Here is a 27,871-nt window from a genome sequence, read left to right as displayed (position 1 = left end):
ACATGTGCAGATCATGTGCAATTGTTCCATAGGTACATACATGGCAATGTGGTTTGCTGCCTTCATTCCCCATTTCTCCCCATGTTTCACTCCCCAACCTCCCTACTCCCTGCTGTCCCTCCCCTAGTCCCCCACAACAGACCCCAGTGTGTGATACTCCCCTCCCTGTGTCCATGTGTTCTCATTGTTCAACACCCTCCTATGAGTGAGAACATGATGTACACACTCAATACTATACCTTATTCATGTGTTCAAAGATCAACCATGGTCCCACAACTCAACAAAGTAACTCAACCAGTATCTCATAAATGAAACGACTCTTCACTCTTCAAAGGGAATAAGGACGGCATTAACAATTGAGCAATAAGCTAATCTTTAAAAATTGGTAGCACACAGAAAAAAAAAGTGAGAAAACATTTATTTATTCTCTCACACTTTATACCAAAAGTTACTAACAGTCACTGATTTTTATTCTGGAAGGCTTATGAGCTAGCTGGTTCAAAGGCTGGCAAGAATGAAGACTTACACATTGCTTACACTGCTTTCACTTTGGCTTGCTATTTCACCACTGAGTATGGGCTGCAAAGAATAAGTACAAAATCAAGGATAAAGTCAGTGAACATGGGCTTCCTGAAATTTCTTTTTGTTCTACAGATTTGGTGGTCTCAATGGTCCATGCAGAATGAGGAATAAGCCTGGTCACAGGAATATAAAGAACACAGAATCATAGGATCTTGGCCTTTTATAGCATTTTAGGAGGTGTTTTTTGGTGGAGGGAGGTTAACGGGATACAGCCACATTATCATAAGAATCCATACCATTATCACAGAAGAAAACACACACAGTGAGATACTATTCAGCCTTAAAGACAGAAATTCTGTCATTTGTAATAACATGGATGGAACAGGATAACATTATATGAAGTTCAGTAAGCCATACAGAAAGATAAATACTTCATGTCTTCACTTATATGTGAAATCTAAAAGAATCAAATTCAAGAAGCAGAGAGTAGAATAGTAGAATACAAGGAATAGAGAGTAGAATACAAAGGCTAGGGGTAGGCGTAATGCGGAGACAGGGTCAAAGGGTACACCATCTCAAAAGGAATATGGATTTTTTTTTTCTTTTTAGATTTATTGTACAATGTGGCAAATAGAGTTAAAAATAGAGTACTATATCTTTCAAAATCACTAAGAGTAAATCGTCACCACAAAAAAAGTTAGGTATTTGAAGTGATGATATATGAACTAGCTTGATTTAATTATTCCAAGTTGTGTTCATAAGTCACTTTGTACCCCATAAATTTATGCAATTTTAAATTGTCAATTTACAATATAAACATTTTTTTAAAACGACCAGTAAATGCATTAACTCCCATATCACCATCTGTATAGGCTGTATTCTCACCAAGTAGAACACATACCCACATGATATAGGTTTTAGCTTCTTATAATCCTTTCTCTTTTTGGTAAAACACATCTAATTTATGTTCATATACAATGTATTACAGGAAATCTAAGAAGGAAACTTTAATTTTTGCCTGGAGGTAGTGAAAAGAAAAACAGGAAAGGGATCAGAGAATATAAAACATTTCTTCCTTGAAAGATGATTTAGAGTTTATCAAGCAAAGAGGAAATGGGAAGCAGCAAAAACACTGAAGTACACATAAACATAATTGGGTTGTAGTGTTGATACTATGCAGCAGCAGCAAGTGAAAGGTTTTTTAAGGGAATAATGGCTTTGTTTTAGAAGAAAATGAAAAGATAAATATGTGGAGGGTTATGGTAAAGCCAAGAAAATATGAAAACCTGCATGGTCAATTAAATAAACAATGTTTTAAGTAAAATCAATGAGATTGAGGGGACCCAATAGATTCAGTTACTCAACAAGTATTTAGTGTGAAGTTTCTAATTAAGGTAACTGGGAGTTTGGATTATTTATATAAAGAAACTGGGCCACAGAATAGGATTTTAAACTTCTCATTTTTCTGGAGACTAGAATAGGAAACATTCATTACATGTTTTGAGCATAAATATATGCGTTAAGTACTAGAAAAAAATGATGAAATAAAAGACAGCATCTGTCCTCAAAGAGTTCATATTTCAATGGAGGAGACAGGAGTGGAAGTCAAAAGGAATAACTAAAATTTTCCAGTGTTATACATACTACCTCCTTTGAAATTCTTGTGGGTTGTATCTGGAAGTAGATAACCTAGAAGCAGCCAGGAATATGAACTTGAAAAATCAGGACTAGCAATGCAGATTTTCTATCACTAGAATGTGAGGGCTTGAAACTTAAGGCTGTCCAGGGAGAATCCATAAAATTAAAAGGAGGCTGAGAACTGAGCCTCAAGAGAAGAATAACATTTAAGGGATGAAACAAAGAATAAGAAAATCTACCTTACCCAACTTATACCTTCTTCCTCATAGGAAAGGAAAAAAAAAAAAGAGAAAAGAAAAAACAAGGAACAATTTTCATAGGATTAAAGAAAAATGAAAGAAAGTGGTACAGTGAAAGCCAAAGGAAAGAGCATTTCCAAGAAAGAAATGAGTGATCAACAAAGTCAGATACTGTACGGGCTAAGCAGCCTAAGGGCTGAGAATATGTCCTTGTTTTTGGCAAATGAAGGGGTTTAATGAACATCTGGCTTTGTATGTGTACTGTCTAGCAACCAAGTCGCCTAATTTTAGTACCCTAACCCCCTTTTCCAGGGTTTTAGCTAGCAGGTAGAGAGCACCACAATAAGAAGCATACACACTTCACCTGACAACTCTAGAATCTTGTTTTTTATATACCCGGTCTGTGTGGGCATATTCATTTTCTACAGTGCTATTCTCATATTTTGACTACATGTACAATCGATGTGGAAGAGGCCAGATCCCTCCTCTCTTTCTCTGCCATAGTGGTGCTAAGGGTGGGCAGACATATGTTTTAGAATGGGCCAATTAAATGAATCTTCTCAGGACCTGGAAAAACGAACACATTATGGAAGCATAAACCTCAGGTTATGCAGATTTGTTTATTACAATGTGTCCTTGGCTGTGGTTCCCCTGTATTCTCGGGTTTTTATTTGCTAACGTTGGCCCTCTAGCCTTTAGATAATTGTGAGTACCCTGAATAGTCTCCCAATAACCCCCTTTTTCTTGACATGGGCTAAGGTCGTCACTTTAAATCAAGAACCCCGATATAAGAGATATCCCTTTTCCTTTGCATTCTTCTACTAAGGAAATTCTGCTCAACTGTTACCTCTATTGTAAAGCCTGTGAACAATATACTTTCTTCTCCTAGCTCTTAATTCAAGTCGAATTATCTGTACTTCTTATAATTCCATAAAAATCTATTTCTTGGGCCAGGCACAGTGGCTCATACCTGTAATCCCGACACTTTGGGAAGCTGAGGCAGGGGGATCACCTGAGGTCAGTAGTTCAAGACCACGCTGACCAACATGGAGAAACCCCATCTCTACTAAAAATACAAAAATTAGCTGGGTATGGTGGCACATGCCTGTAGTCCCAGCTACTCAGGAGGCTGAGGGAGGAGAATTGCTTGAACCTGGGAGGCAGAGGTTGTGGTGAGCCGAGATAGTGCTATTACACTCCAGCTTGGGACACAACAGTGAAACTCTCTCTCTCGAAAAAAAAATTGTTTAAGTTCTTTGTAGATTCTGGATATTAGCCCTTTGTCAGATGGATAGACTGCAAAAATTTTCTCCCATTCTATAGGTTGCCTGTTAACTCTGATGATAGTTTCTTTTGCTGTGCAGAAGCTCTTTAGTTTAATTAGATTCCACTTGTCTATTCTGGCTGTTGTTGCCATTGCTTTTGGTGTTTTAGTCATGAAATCCTAAGAAAAAAACAACCCCATCAAAAAGTGGGTGAAGGATATGAACAGACACTTCTCAAAAGGAGACATTTATGCAGCCAACAAACATGAAAAAAAGCACATCATCACTGGTCATTAGAGAAATGTGGAGAAATAGGAATGCTTTCACACTGTTGGTGGAAGTGTAAATTAGTTCGACCATTGTGGAAAACAGTGTGGCAATACTTCAAAGATCTAGAAATAGAAATACCATTTGACCCAGCAATCCCATTACTGGATATATACCCAAAGGATTATAAATCATTCTATTATAAAGACACATGCACACGTATGTTTATTGCAGCACTGTTCACAACAGCAAAGACTTGGAACCAACCCAAATGCCTATCAAAGATAGACTGTATAAAGAAAATGTGGCACACATACCCTACTATGCAGCCATAAAAAAGGATGAGTTCATGTCCTTTGCAGGGACATGGATGAAGCTGGAAACCATCATTCTCAGCAAACACAAAAACAGAAAACCAAACATCACATGTTCTCAGTGGGAGCTGAATGCTGTGAACACATGGACACAGGGAGGGGAACATCATACACCGGGGACTATTTGGAGGTTGGGGGGATTGGGGAGGGACAGCATTAGGAAAAATTCCTCACATAGATGACAGGGTGATGGATGCAGCAAACAACCATGGCACATGTATAACTATGTAACAAACCTGCATATTCTGCACATGTACCCCAGAACTTAAAGTGTGTGTGTGTGTGTGTGTGTGTGTGTGTGTGTACATATATATAAACTATTTCTTAAACTCTCTGTTGTAACCAATCACATTGTATTATAGTGTACCTCGGCTGAAGAAGGCAATGATTCATTGAAATAGCTGAGTTTTAAAGAAGTACAGAACGGTTTTAAGAACTGTATAAACTACATATTTTGAGGATCACAGTTCAGTTAATAGTTTCTGCCAACAGTGAGGCTGTAGCAGCACTCCCTGGTTAATTTGAAAAACTACAGTATTGATAAATGTGTTTAAACTTCTACGCACATTTTCAATCCTGATGAATGAGAACTTTTATGGGGGAAAAATTGCCACCTCAATTTTTTTTTAGACAAGGAAGAACAATATTAGAATATCAAGATGTCAAAGACAGCTCAACATCACTTTTTAAGTGCAAAGTGTAAAGATGATAGTAAGCTATAACTTTTGTTGGTATACCACTTGAAAAACTGAAGAGCTCTTAAAGGTAATGCTAAAGGAAAGTATGCTTGTTTTATGGTGTTTGAATCATAAAGCTTGAGTGTAAAGGTATTCAAGATGTTGTACAGAAACATCCTTTATTATTCAACAAGGAATATATGGGGAAAGAAAATCTTCCAAACAAGGCACTTCTGATAACAGACCATGCTTATGTACATCTCTTTCTAGTTAACGTTATTTTTGAAGACAATATTTAAATGGACTCTTGCTTTTCAACTGAATGTCATTAATGCAGCCTATAGACAAAGGACATATCACATACTTAAAGCATATTAATTATGAATATCTGATGTGGGGTGTTAATACGTTTGACACTTCTTTAATGTAGGATTTAAGAAAGGGTCTTCATAAGATGATACTATCAGCCGATCAAGCTTGGAGGAAATATCACTACAAACAATGAAGGGAGTATGAAAGAATCTAGCATATATTTTGCTAACTTCTAGGAGTTAATGGAAATGTTAACTGTAAAGCAAAATGTCTTACATCTTGGTAACGGAAACTGAATTTAATGAAATCGGCAGTAGAAATGTTGAAGTTTATAATTGAAAAAAATCTTTCCACTTGATGTTCATTATTAGTCAGGCAAAGAAAAAGAGTCACAAATACTTGACAGTGAATCTTAAAAAAAAAAAAATAGACCACACAAATAAAATGTTTGTTGTTACAAGTAAGTTTGATCATGACATGAGAAGACTCATCACATTAAAAAATGAAACTACAAATAGAGTACTGGGTGATGAGGAGCTAAAAAACTGTAAGTGAAGTAACTTTAAACAGTTTATTCATTCTGAGTTTTTTCATTCAGTTGCTTTCCCTATGGCTCAGCTGATGATTCACAGAACTACTTTCATGGATTCAGACAAGGATGAACCTCAGGAATCTATTTCACTACTTCACCAGTTCACTCTGGCTTAACTTACTACCAAACAGAATGGGAGCTAAAGTCCCTATTTCTTTCTTTTTTTTTTTTTAATTGCATTTTAGGTTTTGGCATACATGTGAAGAACATGCATGACTGTTGCATAGGTACACACATGGCAGTGTGATTTGCTGCCTTCCTCCCCATCACCTATATCTGGCATTTCTCCCCATGCTATCTCTCCCCAACTCCCCACCCCAGCTTTCCCTCCCCTATTTCCCCCAAACAGACCCCAGGGTATAGTGCTCCCATCCCTGTGTCCATGTGTTCTCATTGTTCAACACCCGCTTATGAGTAAGAAGATGTAGTGTTTGATTTTCTGTTCTTGTGTCAGTTTGCTGAGAATGACGGTTTCCAGGTTCATCCATGTCCCTACAAAGGACACGAACTCATCATTTTTGATGGCTGCATAATATTCCATGGTGTATATGTCCCACATTTTCCCTGTCCAGTCTATCATCGATGGGCATTTGGGTTGGTTCCAGGTCTTTGCTATTGTAAACAGTGCTGCAATGAACATTCGTGTGCATGTGTCCTTAGAGTAGAACGATTTATAATCCTTTGGATATATTCCCAGTAATGGGATTGCTGGGTCAAATGGAATTTCTATTTCTAGGTCCTTGAGGAATTGCCACACTGTCTTCCACAATGGTTGAACTAATTTACATTCCCACCAACAGTGTAAAAATGTTCCTATTTCTCCACATCCTCTCCAGCATCTGTTGTCTCCAGATTTTTTAATGATCGCCATTCTAACTGGCATGAGATGGCATCTCAATGTAGCTTTGATTTGCATTTCTCTGATGACCAGTGATGATTAGCATTTTTTTATGTTTGTTGGCTTCATGTATGTCTTCTTTTGTAAAGTGTCTGTTCATATCCTTCGCCCACTTTTGAATGGGCTTGTTTTTTTTTTTTTCCTGTAAATCTGTTTTAGTTCTTTGTAAATTCTGGATATCAGCCCTTTGTCAGATGGGTAGACTGCAAAAATCAGTATATCAAAGAAAGGAAATTGGTATATCATGTATAACCATGTTTATTGGAGTACTAGTCACAATAGACAAGTTATGAATTCAACCTAAGTGTCCACAAATGGATAAAGAAAATGTAGTATATCTACATAATGGAATACTATTAAGCCATAAAAAGAATAAAATCATGCCATTTGCAGCAAAATGGAACTGGAAGGCCATTTGCTAAATGAAATAAGCAAGGCACAAAAAGACAAATATCACACCTTCTCATGTATATGTGGGAGCTGAAGAAAACACTGACCTCATGGAGGTAGAGTAAAATGATATTTACTACAGGCTGGGAAGGGTGGTGGAGAAGGGATGAAGAGGTTGGGTACAAAGGTACAGTTAGAAGGAATAAGTTTTAGTGTTTGGTGGCATAGTAGGGTGATTACAGTTAATAACAATATATTGTATTTTTCAAAATAGCTAGAAGGAAAGATATGAAATGTTCTCAACACAAAAATAGTAACTATTTGAGGTGATGGATATTTGGTTATTACACATTGTATGCATGTATCAAAATATCACATGTATTTTGTAAATATATATAATCTGCACGATCAGCACATGTACCCCAGAACTTTAAAAAAAATAAAAATAAATAAAAAATAAATACTGGAATGAGAGTATTGGGATAAGATGGAAGTCAGAAAAAGAGATAAGTAAAATTGGATTTGGGACGTGATAAAGGTATAAGAATACGGGAAAAAGTGGCTAGAGTAAACAAAGGAAAAAAGAGCACTAGAAAGAGATCAAGTAACTGAGAGGCCAGGGTGTTAGATGTATCAGCTACACAGAATTTGAAGTCAACATGAGTTATGATGGGAAGAGTATTTAGGAGGAAGAAAGTAAAAAGCCTGGTAGAGATGATAATGTAGATGGAATGCTTTAATGTCATGTGCTTCAAAGAAAGTCATGTTTTTGAGCAAGTGGGGCAGATACAAAGATCTTGCAGGTTGCCTGTCAGATGCCTCCTTATGTTACATAAAGTAAGGAATTAAAAACAATCAGCAGGTAAGAAGCTACAAAAGCATCCTTTATGAACACATAGGTTTCCATTATAGCAATAAAGGAAGAGGAACATTTAGAGAAGAGACTGAGGAATTCTGCTGATGAAAGACTGAAGTTCCAGAAGACACAGTAGGAAGAATTTGAGTGCTTATAAAGGGATAGGAGACTGGGAAGAACTAGGGAATTAAAAAGTCAAAGGAAGATGAGAACCTGGGTGATGATGGATGACCTGGTAGATTTCCCTTAATTCCTTCTATGGATGGCATTGCAACTAAAAGCGAGATTTTTATCAGAAACGTAGAAAGTCTTCAATCCAGTTCTAATTTTGAGTGTGCTCTTCGAATTTGTTTACTATCTTACAAGTACCTAGTAAGAAAAGAAGAAAAATCTTTTCATAAACACCTCTGAATGCAGCTCATAATGGTATATGAGTTATTTTATGGCACTTAAAATTCCCCAAGAGTTTCAAAAACGGCAACACATAGAAGAGATATTCAAAGTATGACCACAATGACGTCACAAAGTAACACTTATATGAGAAACACTTAATGCCTGAATGAATCATGTTAAATTTACATAGTCAATCAAGGATGTCTGCATTTAGAGAAAAGCAGTCTAAAGGATTAACACTACCTGTTTTAAAGAAATCAATTACTTTATCATCAGTCATAACCCAACTGATTAGTAAACCATACTAGTTTTTATATCCTGCTATAGCATAAAACAAAAACATTAACAGTTTGAAAGAAAAAGGGCCTGTGTTCCCAAAAAGCATGGAAAACTTTAATACAAAACTTGGCTATCAATTAATGTAAGGGAAAAGAGTTCATTAAATAGGAGCTTTCGACTAACGGCATCAAATCCATCAAGAAGGTCAAATCCATCAAGGTCTTCAGAAAAAAACACAGAATTGTGGGTACATGAATGCTAAGCATATGTGGGTATTAAAAGAAAGCAGGAAAAACATATTACATTTTGATAAAGGATGGCTTTGTTTTATTATATAGATAGCAGTATGATTTGCTGAGCTACTATGTACATATTATCTGTCCAATTTAGTCAAGTCCAGCAGCCTTCATTTTAAAAGTAAAAGGTGAGACATTTTCCTGAATCATAAGCCAGTGACACAAACATCTCAGGTGATTAGAGAATCTGCAGCTAAAGGCCAAAATAACTTAGTTTACATTTTATAAGGATACCTGTGAACTAGCCATTTTATATCTATATGCCTACGTTTATCAACATTCCAAACAAACTGATATTCAAACTATACACAGTAATACTTTAAGTACAAAGCAGAGAAAGGTAAACTATATGTACATACAAAATAATTTACTTCTTCCAAACAGAATAAATGAAGTACTAACACTGCTGAATATTTAGAGAAACTGAAAGATATCTAGGTATAGTTTATCTTAGTACTCATTTATTCACCAAAGAAATATTAACTCAGGACCTAAGATGCAGGTACTGTCTTAGCTGCTGAGATTCTGCATGAAACAAAGTCCCTGTTATGGAGATTTGACTCTACTTAGCACTCTAGTTAATTTTAGAGTTAACCACTAGAAGGAATTCAATTTTTAAACATTTCTAAAGTAAAGAATATACAGAACTAGATAAAAGTTTACCTTTGTCCTAGAACTTCCTCCTCTTTGCAATTCAACTTATTCAACCCTGAAAGAGTATTTTTGACTAGCTTCTAAATACAATGAATTGACTGAGCTGAATTTAAGTAATAAGCTTCTACCATTCTTGAGAAGGTTTGATGACAGCGGCATTCCTACAACCTACCTATTATTAAGCACTGTAAGGGATTAATCACTGAAATTGTTCAGAAGCCATATGAAGAAAAAATAGAAACCTATGAGAAATACAGAGTATTCCTCATAGTTCCTCTCTAGCCTGAATTCAAATAATATAATTCTAATCCTATCTGCTAACTAGCAGAGAATGGGAAGTGTTTTCTACCTAGTACTTAAAAGAATCTAGGTGCTCGTCACAAAGAACACGGTTTATTTTTTGAACTTCTTCTGAATGGCTCAAATGTTCATCACACAGAACTAAAAATCATGTTATATAACTTCTCTTGAGCTTCATTGTTCCTATCCGTTAAATAGTACCTACCTCTTAATATTGTTTTGGCATTAAATGAGATAGAGCATTAAAAGCGTTTAGTGCTCAATCATAATTCTTGATACCAATCATCTTCATTATCCCAGGTAGTGACATTCTCAATAATAGGTTATATTTATCATTAGCACCATCTCAAAAAGCATAAGTTGGAAAAGACAATAAGTTCATTACCATAAGAATATTAAAAGATTTCTTTATGTTTTAGCAAGATGATCAACATGTATCTGTTCCTCAAACTAAGCAAAAGATTTAAAGTTATCAGGAATATTAATGCCATCCATATTCACAATCCCTAAAAATGACCACATTTGGGATATTTTCAGGGGAAAAAATCTGCACTAAAAAGATATTTTAACAACGTGTTATATGCTACTCCAAAGACTCAGAAATATTTCCTGCCTTTAAAATCATACTTCTTGCCTTTTACTTCAAAGTAGAGTTAATGGTAGAACTCAAATGGCAAACTAATAAAGGAGTTAAGGCCATTTAAAAGATATTGTCATTATATTGGAGCCCCATCTTGGTCAGACCATTTGGAAATCTCTAAAATTATTTTACTGAAAGCAAATTAAAAAAGCCCAGGTAAACAAGTAGAAAAACCTTTATGGTTAATTAAATCTGGAAAGTGACGATGAACTACAAATAAAGAAGTTAACAAAGGCCTAAAACAATGCAAAAACACTAGGAAGAATCTTTAATTTAAAAACTCTGCAGTCTTTCAAAAGATGTTGCAATCCAGAAACGGAGAGGTCACTAAATATCCAAGAACACTCACCCAACCATTGGTAGGAGACCTCTTGGAGACCCAGATGCTTGAATCAGCTGAAATAGTACCAAGTTTTTACTGATTACTCTTAATAGGGCAATGGAGCATAGGCTAACTCCATACTATCGAAAATTAAAGGCTATTATTATTGATAATTCTAGTTATTACCATTACAAATGACTCAAAGGAAATGGAGACTGAGTAATGAGTTCCAAGGTAAATGAAACTTACTGTGTGTATGTGTAAATGTGTATATTTCTTCCAGTTCCTTTAGTGATACAAGTCTGATAGCATAATTCTTTCAATTCTTTCCATAAGTGAATACTAACAGAATAAAATTTTCTAAATTAATTATAAAATTCTTTTCTAAAATAAGGATAGAATAAGTTATAAAATCCTTAAAGAAAGCATGTAAAATTACTGTTTTAAAGAGATGGGGTCTTGTTGCCCAGGCTGGCCTTGAACAACTGGGCTGAAGCAATTCTCCCACCTCAGCCTACCTACTAGCTGGGACTATAGGCATGTGCCACTGTACCTGGCTGTAAAACATTTTTAACACTGTACTAAAAATTTTGAAAAAAGATTTTGATTTTTAAAGATAATGCAAATTTCTCAACAGTAACACACAGGAAAAGATTTCCATCCCTTGCTCTTAAAAATGATAGTTCTTAATTTTAGGTCTTTAAATTATACAATGACTCTTCTAATAAGACGATTTCAACATATAAAAGAACTTAGAACACTTAAGACTAAACAAAATTATCAAAGGCAAGTACTATTTTAAACATTATTGATTTAAACATGAAAGTTATCAATTTAGTAGAAAAATATCTGGTGACATCTCATTGAAAAAAGGAGTAAAATAGGGTCAACAAGTAGATGATGACAATATGGTAATGTTTTCTCAATCCCAAAGCTGAGAGAGAGGATAATCCCCCAACCTAAACACACACCATAACTTACTCCAAAAGTCCAGGTGGTAAAAATAAGACAGTCTATTACTGTGGCAACAGCCAAGAACAAAACATGACAGGTTCTACATTTCTATAATTCTCCCAAGTAACTAAAGTATAAAAACTAATTCTGCTTGATACATGTGTGTCAAGTAAAGTAACAAGTAAAACAAGAGCTATTTGGTTTGAGTAGTTTAGAGAGACAAGAAGGAAAAAAGAACATAGATTTTTTAATGTCAACTAAGAAAATTCAAGCTACCAAACAAATACTGAAATAGCAAGTCAGCAAATATACTCCAACCAAGCTGATAAGTGATTTAACCATTACATTAACAGGTATAGCTTTGCAATATAGTATTATATATCTATAACTTTTTGAACATCAAACAAATTTTGAAGTGTTCAGAACAGCAATACAATAAGGAAGACCAGAAGCATAAGAAAAAATTTTTAAAGCTGCCTATAGTAGATGAGGAAAATGTGAGATAAAGTCAGAGAGATATCTGAAAATAGAATGCTGAACAGGGATGCCTAATACAAGGCTAGTATAATGATTGAGACTCTTACTCTCCCTAAAAATATAAAGAAAAATTAAGAATAAAGAAAGAAGTAATAAAGAATGAAGTAGAGAGGTTGACATATAAAACACTTTTGTGTAAACAAAATTCAAACATTTTATATCTCTACAGCAAATTTCAAATGAGAAAGCATACCAATATTACCTTTCTTTCGAAAGAGTGCATTTAGGTAATTTTCTGCTTGGCATTCAATCTTATCAGTGTTGGACTGGCCCTGAGATGATAGCTCCTCTGTTGGTGTTGACTGTGAAGAATCAAGAGATGGTATACAATCCTAAAAGTACAAGAAAACAACAACATACAAAATCATTTTTTAATTCAAACATGGAATTCCATTAAAAATTACAAAAAAATAATGCTCTAAATGCTCATTTGTTCTACCCTTTAAATTATATCAAATTAGATAGAGGGAACAAAAAATTCAGAATAAGAGTCAGGAAAAAAGAAGTAGCGATGATAGAGGGTCAAAATAACCTACTCCTTAGCAAAACTATAGGAAAAAAAAAAAGAGCATATAAAACATACTGGTAAATAAATTCACTATATTGGCATGCCAGTAATATAATCCTATAAGAGAGTTTTAACAACAAAGCAGATGTGTTTACCCACTAATCTGATCAAAATCAGTACAGGTTCTTAAGTTCTCATTTCTTCTCAGCCCTTATCACAACAGTAGAAAAGAAATCAGGATTTCTCACCATACAAGAAGATGCTGGTTGCATAGTTTATGCCCTGTATACAGTAGACACTTACATATTTCATCATTTACACAGGAGATAATTATGATATCCAAAAGACTTCCAGAGTAAGTGAAAGGCTAAAACTAGCACATTATACCCCTACTATTAATTTCTAAGAAATCAGATTGTAGAGTTGTCTCAGACCAAAGTAGGCCTTCAAGCTTACCCCTTTATACCTAAATATAAAATAGACCTGAACTAAACTTCATGAGTCAGAGAACGATAAAAAGAAATGTGAAGTAAATAAGTAAAAAAAGATGAGATTTCTAGGATTTTCAGCTGCAAGTTAAGCTAAATGTTAGACTTCTAATGTAAGACTTTAAAATATTTTCATTTACCAAAATCAAATATTTAAGCTTCCACTGTGAGTCACAACTTTTCAAAACAAATTAAGATTTAAAAAAAACTGTGTTACAATTGTGCATTAGTTTAAAGATAATTTCATAGCACTAAAACTTACACTGACTGCTTCTCTCTGTAGGTTACAAAATGAACATTTTTCATCCATAGACCAGTCAGTCAGCTCTTCTGGTTCACAGTCTTTAAAAGAGGGAAAAAATTCATTAAATATACTAACTTTATTAAAACAAATAAAATTACCACTCTCCACAGCAATGGCTCAAATAATACTAAATTTTTAAAAACTACTAACAGTAAGGGGAGAAGAACTAATTTTAAAATTAAACTCAGGACACCTAGAAATAATAAACAGAAAAGGCTGTAAGGAGAGTAATATGTGCTATTATAGGACAAAATAGCAAAAACAATGAGCTGGTTATAAATTAACAATTTTTCAACAATTGGGTTTTAAGTATCATCTAACTTTCTGAAAGATTAGACTTATCATTGTGCTTCAACTTTATTTTTCCTATGAAAGAAATCAGAACAAAGGGAGAGATATGTGGAGGAAATAAATTTTGCACACCAGGAAAGACAACATAAAATAGAGAAAGAGAAGAAAGCACCAGAAAAGCCCACAGATTTCAGAATATGGAATGATGCCCAAGAAAACAAGTAACACTCTGTATCTGAAAAGTCAGAACAGATTTTTACCATATTGTTTAAAGGCTTTGTTGCAAGAGTTAGAGTAAAAATTAGGTAAACAAATAAGGTATATTTAATTTAAATATGGATTTTTATTTTTTCCAGAAGAATATTCCTTATAATCCAACCTATCTACATAAACTTGGACACAGCAGGGAATGGCAACTAAGATGCAATATAGGGTAATGGAAAAATAACTGGATTTGAAGTCTTGGAAAATGTGAGGTGGAATCCCACTTACTAGCCTTTGCAAGCCACAAAGTTATTTGAATTACCTCACATGCAAATAAGTATCACATCATCTAACTTATTTATGGATTAAATGAAAAAATGTAAAAATACTTTATAAACTATGAAACACCATAAAAAGGCCAGTTATAAACAAGATACATTTACCAGTCATTATTATTTTTTCTTTTCTGTTAATTGTACTTCAGGTTCTGGGGTACATGGGCAGATCATGCAGGATTGTTGCATAGGTACACACATGGCAATGTGGTTTGCTGCCTCCATACCCCCATCACCTACATCTGGCATTTCTCTCCATGTTATCCTTCCCCGACCTCCCCACGCCCCCCACTGGCTCTTCCTTGGCCCCTCCAACAGACCCCAGTGTGTGATGCTTCCCTCCCCATTTCCCTGTGTTCTCATTGTTCAACACCCACCTATGTGGGTGTTTGATTTTCTGTTCTTGTGTCAGTTTGCTGAGAATATCAGTCATTATTTTTTTTAATCCTATTATCATTGTGCATGTATTTAATAAGATCAGTTTGCAGAAATATTTTTTTTTTTCTTGAGAGGGAGTCTCACTCTGTCACCCAGGCTGGAGTGCAATGGTACAATCTTGGCTCACTGCAACCTCTGCCTCCTGGGTTCAAGTGATTCTCCTGCCTCAGCCTCCAAAGTAGCTGGGACTACAGGTGTCCACCACCACGCCCAGCTAGTTTCTTTTGTGTTTTTAGTAGAGTCAGGATTTCACTATGTTGGCCACCTTATACAAAATTTAACTCCAGGTGGATTAAAGTTTTAAACATAAGACCTAACACCATAAAAACCCTAGAAGAAAACCTAGGCAATACCATTCGGGACATAGGCATAGGCAAGTACTTTATGACTAAAACACCAAAAGCATTGTCAACAAAAGCCAAAATAGACAAATGGGATGTAATTAAATCCCAGAGCTTCTGCACAGCAAGAAGAAACAATCATTAGAGTGAACCAGCAACCAACAGAATGGGAAAAAATTTTTGCAAGCTACCCATCTGACAAAGGGCTAATATCCAGAATCTACAAAGAACTAAAAGAGATTTACAAGAAGAAAAACAAACAAACAAACAAACAAACAAACCCATTCAAAAGTGGGCAAAGGATATGAAAAGACACTTTTCAAAAGAGGACATATATGAGGCCAACAAACATGAAAAAATGCTCATCATCACTGGTCATTAGAGAAATGCAAATCAAAACCACACTGAGATAGCATCTCACGACAGTTAGAATGGCAATCATTAAAAAATCTGGAGACAACAGATGCTGGAGAGGATGTGGAGAAGTAGGAACACTTTTACACTGTTTGTGAGAGTGTAAATTAGTTCAACCATTGTGGAAGACAGTGTGGAAATTCCTCAAGGGCCTAGAAATAGAAATACCATTTGGCCCAGAAATCCCATTACTGGGTATATAACCAAAGGATTATAAATCGTTCTATTATAAAGACACATGCACACATATGTTCACTGCAGCACTGTTTACAATAGCAAAGACCTAGAACACACCCAAATGCCCATCAATGATAGACTAGATAAAGAAAATGTGGCACATATACACTGTGGAATATGATGCAGCCATAAAAAAGGATGAGTTCACGTCCTTTGTAGGGACATGGGTGAACCTGAAAATCATCATTCTCGGCAAACTGACACAAGAACAGAAAAACAAACACTGCATGTTCTCATTCATAGTTGGGTGTTGAACAATGAGAACACACAGATACAGGGAGGGGAACATCACACACTGGGATCTGCTGGGGGTGAGGGGCAAGGGAAGGGATAGCGGGGGGTGGGGAGGTTAGGGAGGGATAACATTGGGAGAAATGACAGATGTAGGTTAACAGGGGGATGGAGGCAGCAAACCACCATTGCATGTGTGTATCTATGCAACAATCTTGCAAGATCTGCACATGTACTCCAGAACTTAAACTATAATAAAAAAACCAAAAATTTTAATTAAGAAAACTGGTCACTTTCTGTAATGACCTGACAAACCAGAAAGTTTGAACAATCTATACAATTAAAAACCCATCTCCTATAGAACTGTAGCTATGTAGGCTTATGCTGGTTTCAAACTTTCACCCCCTCACTAGGACAGAATCATCATACAACATAAGAGGAACTTGGGACCTAACACTTAATCAAATATGTTATTCCCCACTCACAGTATGCAGTCCAGCTGAAACAGATCACCCATAAGCGTGCAAAAGATTTTGGAGTTGTTTGTTTTGGAAATATTGTGCTAAAAACATGATTCATATGCCAAGCATAACATAATTTTGATACGTCAAGGAAATCTTACTGCCTTTTCTTTTTTAATCAGTGCCTCATTAAAGAATTTTTGGAAAATAGCTTATAGACTTGGGGAAGGGGTATTTTTGAAAAATAGCTGTTAAGCTTTCATAAAGTTTCAGTGATAAATATGCTGAATCAAGGGCCAACAATTTTAGATTAATTAAGACAATTGCCAATTGTAAGATAATATCAAGGCATGCTGAGATTGTCACTCATTTGTTATTTTAGGAGTTCTTCGAGAAAATGTTAATTACAACAAATGCCTACACAGTCAAATAAATGGCATTCAATAATCAATCAAATATAAAGACCATTAAATTTTTCTGAGTTCAAAATGTATGGCTTTACTTATAATTACTCTTTCTACATTACTTTTGATTTTGAAACCAAACAAACGATGTTTGGTGGGATAAATTTTTCCATATGGGAAAATAGCTTTTGAAAAATCAACTCTAGGCCAGATTTCTACTCTTCCCAAGTTATGCTTCATGTCATTAAAAATTAAATAAATGCTGAAAAACATTCATTTTATCTCAAACAAAATCTGACAGTGAATAAGATATTCATCTCTAAAAGATATTATCACTGTTTTTGAAACTTTAATGCATAAACTCAAGGTTAAATTATGCATCTTAGAGAAATAGCTTTATTAGTAAAAGGTAATGTCATAATGAAAACTAACAATAAATGAATGACAAAGATCAACCTTTCCACTATGGCTATATACTCTTATAGCTAAAATCTGGCTTGAATCATGTTATCTAATCCAGAGTTTGAAATCAGAGACCCCTGGTACTGAACCATGGGCTTTTCTACATACTCATGTGGCCTCAGTCAGGCAAGTTAACTTCTCTGAGTTTCAGATACTTTGTTTGAAAAGAGAATAATAATTGCATGTTAAGGCTGTAGTAAAAACTAAAGCATGTGTTAAACATCTTCAATAGATATTATTTTCATTTTCTTCTAAATAATCTCATTATTAATAATTTGAGTGTTTTTATACTTTTTGCACCCTTTATACATAGGCTGTAAATTTCGTGACAAAGTTCAGTGAAAAATGAAAATGAAGAATACTGAGACAGATTTTTCATGAAGATCATGAAACACGGGTTATAACTGTGTTGGTTTGAGGAAAAGATAGTGATCAGTAGGCAATACAACTAAAAAATAATTTTTCATTATGAAATTACATATTAACTATATTGAAAAGTACAAAGGAGAAAAGAAAAATTATTCATAATCCCATAATGTGAAGACAATGATTAACATTTTGCTATAGATCCTTCTAGTTTATATTTCATGCCATTAAAAAAACTAGGATCAGCTGGTCCTGTGGGGACAAAAAAATCAGTAAAACTAATAAACCTCTAGCCATGCCTGGCTAGCCACTCAAGAAAAAAAAGGAAACACAAATTTTTAATATTGGAAATGAAAGACTGGCTATGATCCTATGGACATTAAAAGGATAATAAAGAAATATTATGAACAACATCATGCTCACAAATTTGATAACTTTAAATAAAACGGGCCAATTCTTCAGAAGACATAATCTACTTACACAAGGTAAGATAGATAACCTCAACAGCCCTATATATATTAAAGAAATTAATAATTAAAAACCTTCTGAAACAGAAAGCACCAACCCGGATGATTTCTATACCATCTGTCTCTAAAAACAGCAGCAGGGGAAACATTTCTTCACTTATTCTACAAATCCAACATTGCCCAAATATCAAAATCTGTCTGAATAGACACATCACCCAGAAGATATATAGTGGCAACTAGGCCTATGAAAAGATGCTGAATATCGTGTCATTAGGAAACTGCAAATTAAGGCAATTAAATATCATTATATACCAGTTAGAATGGTTAAAATCCGTAATACTGACATCAAATACTGGTGAGGATACAGAGCAACAGGAACTTTCATTGACTGCTGGTGGGAATGCAAAATGGTACAGCCACCACTGAAGACAGCCTTACAGTTTCTTGCAAAACTAAACACAGTCCATCAGTGAAGCTCCCAAATGTTTACCCAAATGAGTTGAAAAATTTTGTTCACAAAAAAATTTGTCTATGTTTATAGCAGCCTTATTCCTAATAGTCAAATATTAAAAGTGAGCAAGATGTGTTTCAATAGGTGAATGAATAAGCAAACTGTGGGGTACATCTATACAAGGCAATATTATTCAGCAATAGAGATAAAAAGTAATAAAAGGCCCTTAAATGCACATTTCTAAGTGAAAGAAGCAAATCATTAAAAGCTACATACTGTATGATTTCAACTACATGACATTCTAAAAGACAAAACTTTAGAGACCATAACAAGATTAGTATTTGCCACAGGTTGGGAGAAATGGGAGGTATGACCAGGTAGTTTATGAGACTTTTTTCAGCAGTGATTTGTACCACATCTGATACTATAATGATGGATAAATGACACTATGCATTTGGCAAAACCCATAAAACTGCACAACACACAAAGAGTGATCCCAATGTATGTAAACTATGGAATTTTGTTAATAATAAGGTATCAGCCTGGTGTAGTGGCTCATGCCTGTAATCCCAGCACTTTGGGAGGCCAAAGCGGGTGGGTCACCAGGCCAGAAGTTCAAGACCAGCCTGGCCAAGATAGTGAAACACAGTCTCTACTAAAAATACAAAAGAATTGGCTGGGTGCGGTGGCGCATGCCTGTAATCCCAGCAACTCGGGATGCTGAGGCAAGAACTGGTTGAACCCAGGAGGCAGGGGTTGCAGTGAGCCGAGACTGCACCATTGCACTCCAGCCTGGGTGACAAGAGTGAGACTCCGTCCTAAAATAAATAAATAAATAAAAATACTATATCAATTGGTTCAACAAAATGTGCTAATATACAGGGACCTGAGGGCAGAAGAAGAGTACATAGAAACTCTCTGTACTTCCTACTTAATTTTTTCTGTAAATTTAAAACTGCTTTAAAATTTTTTAGTTTAAAAAATTAAAACCATATTATACCTTTATGCTTATTTACTACAAATATTTCCCATACTCAAGTATAGTCCTTCAAAAAGATGCACTACAATTTATTTAACCAAATCCTATTACTGAATATGTAGCCTGTTCCTCCAATCTTTGTATTACAGGCACGATGATGAATATACTCACGTAAGATTTTACTTCAGATAAGTATGTTCAAATATCAGGTTGGTGCAAAGGGAATTGAGTTTTTTGCCTTTACTTTTAATTGCCATTGCCTTATTTTTTGAGCCATAGTTCCGCTCTGTCACCCAGGCTGGAGTGCAGTGGCACATTCTTGGCTCACTGCAACCTCTGCCTCCCAGGTTCACGTGATTTTTGTCATAAGTAAAAAGAATTCAGGATAATATAGAAGAATCCTTTGCTACCCAATTTATTTGGTTCCTAAGTTGAGAACAGTGAGTAACAGGGGCCCAGATGTCCAATAGTTTATCTAAAACCATGTGCTAATCTATGTGATTCCTACATACATATTTGCATAAAGAGAAATACACTTGCAGCCTTAGCATTTAAATAGTAAACCGTTTTTAATAATGGTAACAACAAAGAAAGCATAGTTATTTAGAAGAGGATGGGAAAAAGGCTTCAGATGTCTATAATTAATAGCTTCTACATGCATTTTTAAGAGGCTCTACATTTTGGCAGGACTTTGACAGCACAGCCCAATGTATGGCTGTCTACCTCATTGCAAATACATGTTTATTACTATAATTAGTATCATTACTCTCTAGTCATCAACTTTGACTAGAAACTTTTTAAAGGCAAAAAGCAATAAAAAAGAGGAAGAACTTGCTAAGGCACCTGAAGAAACAAACTGAAAATATTGGCAGTAAAAAGCCAATGAAGCAATTATGTGTCTATGTGTAAGAAAAAGACTGACTGAGATGCAAAGTTTAGTTTTACAATCCCTCCCCCCTCACCCAGAAAAACACAAAAGAGGATATCAAGTACAAGATTTATTTGAATAAGAATAGAATGAGATACACAGTAATGAGATATTAAGTGAGTTAATTAATTATAATACTTCCACAACAAAATCCTGTGCAGCCATTAAAAATGGTAACCCATAATCTGTCACAGGAGTAGACAAAAAAAGTGATAATTTAGAACTTTATATACCTAAATGATATGCTAGTGAACATACTAGGCACAAAAAGCATATATACCATGTATATCATAATATGATTTTAATAAAAGAATAAATGCACACAAACATGTATTTTACATTTACACAAAAATATTAGTAAAGATTATCTGTGGGTAGTGGGATTGGGATAATTTTTTCTTTCTTATCTGTTGTTTTCTAATTCTTAAAAATAAACATGTTACTTGTATATAAAAAAAATAGTCTAAAAATAAACTACAGAATTTATTTCCTTAGAAAATTCAGCCCTTCATGTAACAAACAATGGATTTCTGAAGAAACATAAATACTTATGCACATGTACATACATAACTATATAAACAAATACATGAAAGTGGAGGAAGTTAAGAGGGTATGGATCACAAATTGCAGCCTGGGTTACCAGAAGGCAGTGAAGTATAATACTGACTTTGAATATAAATATGGAAGGACAGCAGGTGAGAAAGGAAGGCTGAAGAAACATCAAGCATGGGTTAAATTCTTGATTCCTCAGATTTCTCTTTTTCTCATTTGTAAACTCAGCAGACAAAATGGCTAAACTAAAATTAGCATTGGTTGAATATTTCAGATAAAAATATTTAATTCAGTACAAAACTATGTTAAAATAAGAAATGATTAAAATTAAGAGATTTCAGAAAACAGCTCTCTTAAGCTGTAAGAATAACAAAACACTGGAATGGGTGCATTTTGGAGTCTCCATCCTTAAAGTCTGCATGGCTATCACTCCATCTCACTGAAAATATATTGTTGGGATATCTTTCATATATACTTTCAGCTCTGTGATTCAAAACTGAATTATCCTGCTCAACATGAATAAAGATGAGCAGAATGATGAGTTCTTGCACCATCACCACTATCACTTCAATTTAAAACAAGTATTTATACAAAACAAAGAAAGATCCTTAGCGATATTTTGTGTCTCCGTAGAATGGAACGTACCACAGTATGGCGGAAGGTAACAGCACATAAAACTGAACAGATACAAGATCCAGAAATCGCTCAATCAAAAATCAAAGTAGAAACTCTACACCAACACTACCCATTTTGTAAATGAACTGTACTATAAAATTTCAGATATATCTACAAAAATGTTCTGTCCTTGTGCTCTACAAAATAGCTGGCTATAAAACAGCTAACCTGTGGTATTGCACTTATATCACAGATCAAAATCTTCCAACAGTATCTGAGCTAGAGCCTTTGGAAGAGGAAGCAACAACAAATAACAAACAGTATAATGTAAAATATAAAACTGAATGCACAAGGTAGTATTTCTTGAAGGGGCAATCTGAGTTCCAAGCTGCCTGCATTATGAACAACAGAAGGTAACAGCTGCAAAAACCTATAACCTATATTGCCAGAGAGTACCCAGGAGCCCGAGGGCTTCGATGAGCAATTAAAACACTGTTGACCACTGACTAGTTGCTAGGAATACAAAGTTTAATACCATGTCCTTGTCGTCAAGGTTTGAAAACCTCAAAGGCCTTAACGCTACTGCAGTACATTTAAGATAATCTACAAGCTCTTTAAAAACCTGAGAGACTGAAAACTTGCTATGTTCCTATATTATTGCAAGACCCCATTCCCATCCCAAGGACAGTTTAAGAAAACACAGGTTATATGTGAAAGAAAGTGTTTATACATTTGAGAACCCAAATGAAATTATATTTCCTTTATGGTTCTGTAATTTATAAAAATGGATAAAGTTCACCTGATTATTACACATACGGTATGGTCAAAATCACTGAAAAAAATAATTGTTGGTAAAAACAGATAATGCTCTTAATTTAGCTAGCCATAGACCTCACTTTCCAATATTGGTAAGAGTTTCAGCAAGAAAAATACAAAGTGTGCTTTTTAAAAGATTCATAATATTCATATTTTAAAAATTACATAATACATGTTTGATTTTAGAAAAAGCCACATATATAAAAGGCATGCAAAACTATCCATAATCCATATTTCAGATATAACTGCCACGAACATTTTAGTCTCTTCTTTCTAATCCATTTACAATGAAAAGATACGTACTTTTCTTTTTGTTGTTGTTTCTTTTTACAAAACTAGGATGAGTCAAAATACAGTATATATACAATGCACTTGCTTTTCTTCAGTCTAACAATTTTTCCATGTCATTAATAAACTCAATAACATAACTGTTTAATACCTGCATATATTCCAATTATAAACATAGAACTATTAAATAGTCCCTTTTAACACATAATAGCAAAAAAAAAAAAAAAACAAACTAGAAACAACTTTAAATGAACTATAATGAGCAGCTTTATATAGAATACATCTGGTTATTTTCTTGTGATACCTAAAAGTAAAAATACAGTGTAGGTATGTATTATTTTTTAGGCTCTGAATATTTATTGATAAAACTTTCTTTTAGAAAGGCAGTACTAATAATACATAGGAGCTCAAAATTGTATTAATACACAAAAGTCCTTTTTCCCAACCATACTTTAAAAACATTAGATTTTATAATTAAAAATAAATTACTTTAAATCTGATAGTAAACTTGTTCTTTGGCCTAAATTGTATAAAATATAATGGTAATCATAAAAAAATTTTATAAGCATGATATTAATACGTTGGGAATACAATCTAATCCTAAAATAATAAGTTGTACTCAATATTTGAAATTTATATTAAGAAATGCTTGTAAGTTACTGCTTAGTAATATCCCTTGGATTAATAGTTGAAAAGAAAAATCAAAGCAAATCATACTTAATAAGAAATGTACTCACGTTAAGTTAAAAAAAAATTTTAATTGATCAATATCAGCATCACTACTACCAATGTCACTACTAACAACACATCTCCCTTGAACTATAGCAACAAAAGCTCTACTTATTTTTGAAAACTATGCCAGTGAAGAACCAAGTTTATGGATTAGAAATATGTCGACCTTACAGATTTAAGTGACTGCCAAACTCAGTAAAAACTAGAAGAAATTAATCTCCTGACTTCCACTCAATATTCTTCTATATAAACTCTCTCATTTAAAAAATGTTTTACAACTCTAGCTCTTCAGATACTAGAAAGAGATGTCCTGACAAAAACAAATAAAAGGAAGTCAATATATTAGTTCACTTAGCCTTAGTTTATTCCTTCCCAATAATCACAAGTGTTTCACTAAGACAAATATTAAAAAACCAACAAAAGTAAAAATTTGGGTGATAACTTTTTAGAAGACAATTATTCAATTGAACATTTACTTAAATTGAATAAATTAAATAATTCAATTAAAGTTTAATAATTTGATTACGCAATTACTTAATTCAATTAACATTTAATTGGTTTATTTCAATCTTATTTAAGAATAGGTTAGGGCATGGAATTTATAAAACAACAAAAATTAAGTTATATCACTGACCCCAAAACAAGCTTAATTTTCTATTCTGATTTAGTGTACAAAATCTTGAAAAACTATGACATGTAATACAAATATTTGGATATTTCATATTTAATATAAAGTTAGTATAGAACAACAATTTTTCATTTGTTAAATAGGGTGGGAAGTGAAAACTTAAATAAAATTTTAAAAATTACCTTCAAATAAACTGAGGTCTCTTCGTAGCCGTGGTCCATAAAGCCCTTCTAAAATACTCTCAAAACCTGTGTTTTTAAAGAGAGAAAAGTGTATTAACTACTAGAAAAGTTTTATTATATAATAATTTAAAGCAATAAATTGTGTATCAATCAGCAAATTAATTTAACATACACTTTTCCTCCAGCTGAATTAAGCTGAACTAGGCAATATACAACACAATAGTCACACAATGACTACCAGAAATTACATGAATGTAAAGAAATTAAAATATCAAAATGTAAATATTCATTACTAAAACAACAACTTTATCATTTAGAACTCTTTCTGGGTAAAATATTATGGGCAGATTTCATATGTAATAATCTTGTAGAGAGAGGAAAAATAATTAGAAGACATGTATTATAATTGTGTATATTTGTTTTAAAAAAGTAAACTTAAAAAAATAGCATCGTTAACCTTAATTACAAGAATGAGTAAGTGAGTGTCGATAGGGAGAAATCTTTCTGTTAAACGTATGATGTATAAAATTTAAACTTACTTGTAAAAATTAAAACACAACAATTTGGTCATTGCTATGGACTGCCCTAAATTTTAGGTAAAAAAAAAATTACTGAAAAATCTTATCAAGTTAACAAAACCCTAGTTCACTAATGTCCCACGTATTTCACTTTCTGGACATATCAGTTTTAAGATTTTACAATTTCTACTTTGAAGTCTGTAACATATTTAATTTTAAGCAACAATCAACTACAGACATCCAAAGAAAAATACGATCCTGATGGCAAAATAATTGAGAAGCCAAGAAAAGGAACTAATGTAAGCCGTGTGTGGATTTGGGAGGAAAAAATTAAACATGGCATGACAGGCCCTACAAATCAAAGAAAAAGTAGATTTTCTCAGTGGCATTCCTAAATTGTAAAATGGTAGTAACACTTCTACAGAAATATTTCATAAGTTACAAGATGCTTTTGAAAAACATTAATATCTCTAAAATCAAGACTCATCTTAGAATCTACTGTCACAATAAAAAGGTAGCCACCATTTTTCATTTAATAAAACATGAACTATTGATGCATCTTACAACTAGTAATGCCTTAGATTTCACAAAGTAAGGTAGCTATCATGGTACTTGGTAGGTATCTAATGAATAAAATCTTTTGAGAAATGACTGTACTAGTTCCCTTGAGTGGAAATTTCCAGGTAAAAAACTCAATGAACTACCTACTGCCAGAGCAAGCTTTCAAAAATGCTATAAAAAAGACTTTCATATTGGGTAGAGACTCAGGCAGATTAAGCCTAAACTCTTCTACAGAGGATTATTCTATTTTAGAGTAGAAGACATTCTATTTTTCTGTAATTAACCTGCTTCAAAAATATTACCACACCTGTGAGCATCTATTGCTGATAACACAGTTCCTAAGACTCTGATTAAAAGTGTATTCGTTGGTCTCACTATAGTCTTCATGTCACTACCTCTCTTCTTCACTTTATGTCTCTTTAGCTTTCCTTAAAGCATTTTGGTCAATTTCTTCTACTATATATTCCTCTTCATGAAATTCTTAGGGTTCAATTTGCTGACTAAGACATCTTTTTGTCTAAAAATGTCAACTTTATTGAGGTATAATTTTCATATAACACAAGGTATCCATTTTAAAAATAAAGTTCAGTAACTTTTGAAAATCCATACTTTCACTTTGCCAAGAACACAACCAAGACAGACACTATTTCCATCAACTCAAATGGTACCCTTGTGCCCTTCTGAGTGCCTAGAATATCCCAAAGCTCATCCCAAAGCAACTTTTCTCCTATAATGTCTTTATTTGGTTTTGGTAACAGGGTAATGCTGGCCTCATAAAGCAAACTGGGAAATGATCCAATCTTCTCCAATTTTTGAGTTTGTGTATTAAAATATTCATTAATTATTAATCAGACTTGGAGGCTCTCTTTGTGGTAAAATTTTAATCATAAGTCAAGTTTTTAAAAATCAGTAAAAAACTATTCAGGTTATCTATTTCTTATTAATTCAGTTCTGGTCATTTGTATAAATTCTGCACTTATTGGCAAAAAGTTATTCAAAAGATTATCTTCATATCTTTTTAATATTTTAAGAATCTGTAGTCATGTCCCTCTTTCATTCCTGATATCAGTTTAGGTATTTTCCCTCCTCTTTCTAAATTTTAAAATTTCTAAATTACTAAAAATTGAGTGATTTTATTGATCTTTTTACAAAAGATCAACTTTTGGTTTCAATTATTTTATTTCTTGATCACTCAGTTTCTATCGTTTTTTTATTTCTGCGCTTTCTTCTTTAAATCCTTCTATTTTTTATTTTCACTCAAACTTATTTTTCTAAGTTTTTTAGGTGGAAGCCTAGATCATTGATTTGAGACCTTTGTTCTTTTCCAATAAAAGCATTTAAAGCTATAAATTTCCCTCTATTCACTACATTAGTTCTATCCTATAAACTGTGATATACTGTCTATTTTCATTTAGTTCAAATTCTTTATCATTTCCCTATGATGTCTTATTTTACCCACAGGATATAAATGTGTTGTTTAATTTCAAATATTTAGGTGGTGCTCAGAAATATTCCTCTGTTACTGAATTCTTTTTTGTTGTTTTTGAGACAAAGTCTCACTCTGTCCTCCGGGCTGGAGTGCAGTGGTGTGATCTCAGCTCATTGAAACCTCTGCCTCCTGGGTGCATGCGAATTCTCCTGCCTCAGTCTCCTGAATAGCTGGGTCTAAAGGAACCTGCTATCATGCCCATATGTTTTGTATTTTTAGTAGAGATGGGGTTTCATCATATTGACCAGGCTGGTCTTGAACTCCTGACCTCAGGTGATCCACCCATCTCAGCCTCACAAAGTGCTAGGATTACGGGCATGAGCCACCGCACCCAGCCTGTTATTGAATTCTGCCAGATTCTTTGTGGTTATAAAACATGTAAGATTACAATCATTCTAAATTTTCTGACAACTTATGGATAGCATATGATCTACACTGGTGAATATTCCATGTAACATGAAAAAAAATGTGTGTCTGTAGTTATTGGGAGGAATGTACTATAAATGTTAATTAGGATTAACTGATTGATAATGTTCTTTGAGTCTTCTCTCATGATTTTCTGTCCTTTCTTCTTTACTGCCAATTTTGCTTCATGTAATTTGATGCTCTGTTAGGGGGTGCATTTATATTGCATATTTTTATATCTCCTTTGTGAATTCATATAATCATTATAAAATGCTCCTCCTTGTTCTTGTTCTGAATTCTACTGTGCCTACTGTTATATCAGCTACACCAACTTTCTTATGATTAGCAGCATTTTCATTATGTATTTTTTC

General features: G+C 33.9%; 1 protein-coding gene across 15 annotated transcripts in view; it reads right to left on the bottom strand.

The window, feature by feature from the left end:
* Positions 1–27,871, bottom strand: part of LCORL (ligand dependent nuclear receptor corepressor like) — a 189,901-nt gene that overhangs the window by 110,543 nt on the left and 51,487 nt on the right. For 13 of the 15 annotated variants that reach the window (XM_037742775.1, XM_017540561.2, XM_037742773.1 and 10 more), the window contains exons 2-4: positions 24,528–24,593; positions 13,664–13,743; positions 12,608–12,737 (exon numbers count right to left, since the gene is read on the bottom strand). In XM_037742775.1, coding sequence (XP_037598703.1) covers positions 12,608–12,737; positions 13,664–13,711 — 178 coding nt within the window. In that variant the 5' untranslated portion in view covers positions 13,712–13,743; positions 24,528–24,593. Of the gene's footprint in view, positions 1–6,932; positions 8,400–10,941; positions 10,989–12,607; positions 12,738–13,663; positions 13,744–24,527; positions 24,594–27,871 lie in introns of those variants that run through there. The other 2 variants (XM_037742779.1, XM_037742778.1) reach the window with 2 other exon arrangements.

Source organism: Cebus imitator, unplaced genomic scaffold (genome assembly GCF_001604975.1).
Source record: "Cebus imitator isolate Cc_AM_T3 unplaced genomic scaffold, Cebus_imitator-1.0 Scaffold127, whole genome shotgun sequence".
NCBI classification, from domain to species: domain Eukaryota; kingdom Metazoa; phylum Chordata; class Mammalia; order Primates; family Cebidae; genus Cebus; species Cebus imitator.
The sequence above is the reverse complement of the archived record's forward strand: the minus strand, read 5'-3'. Positions and strand labels throughout refer to the sequence as shown.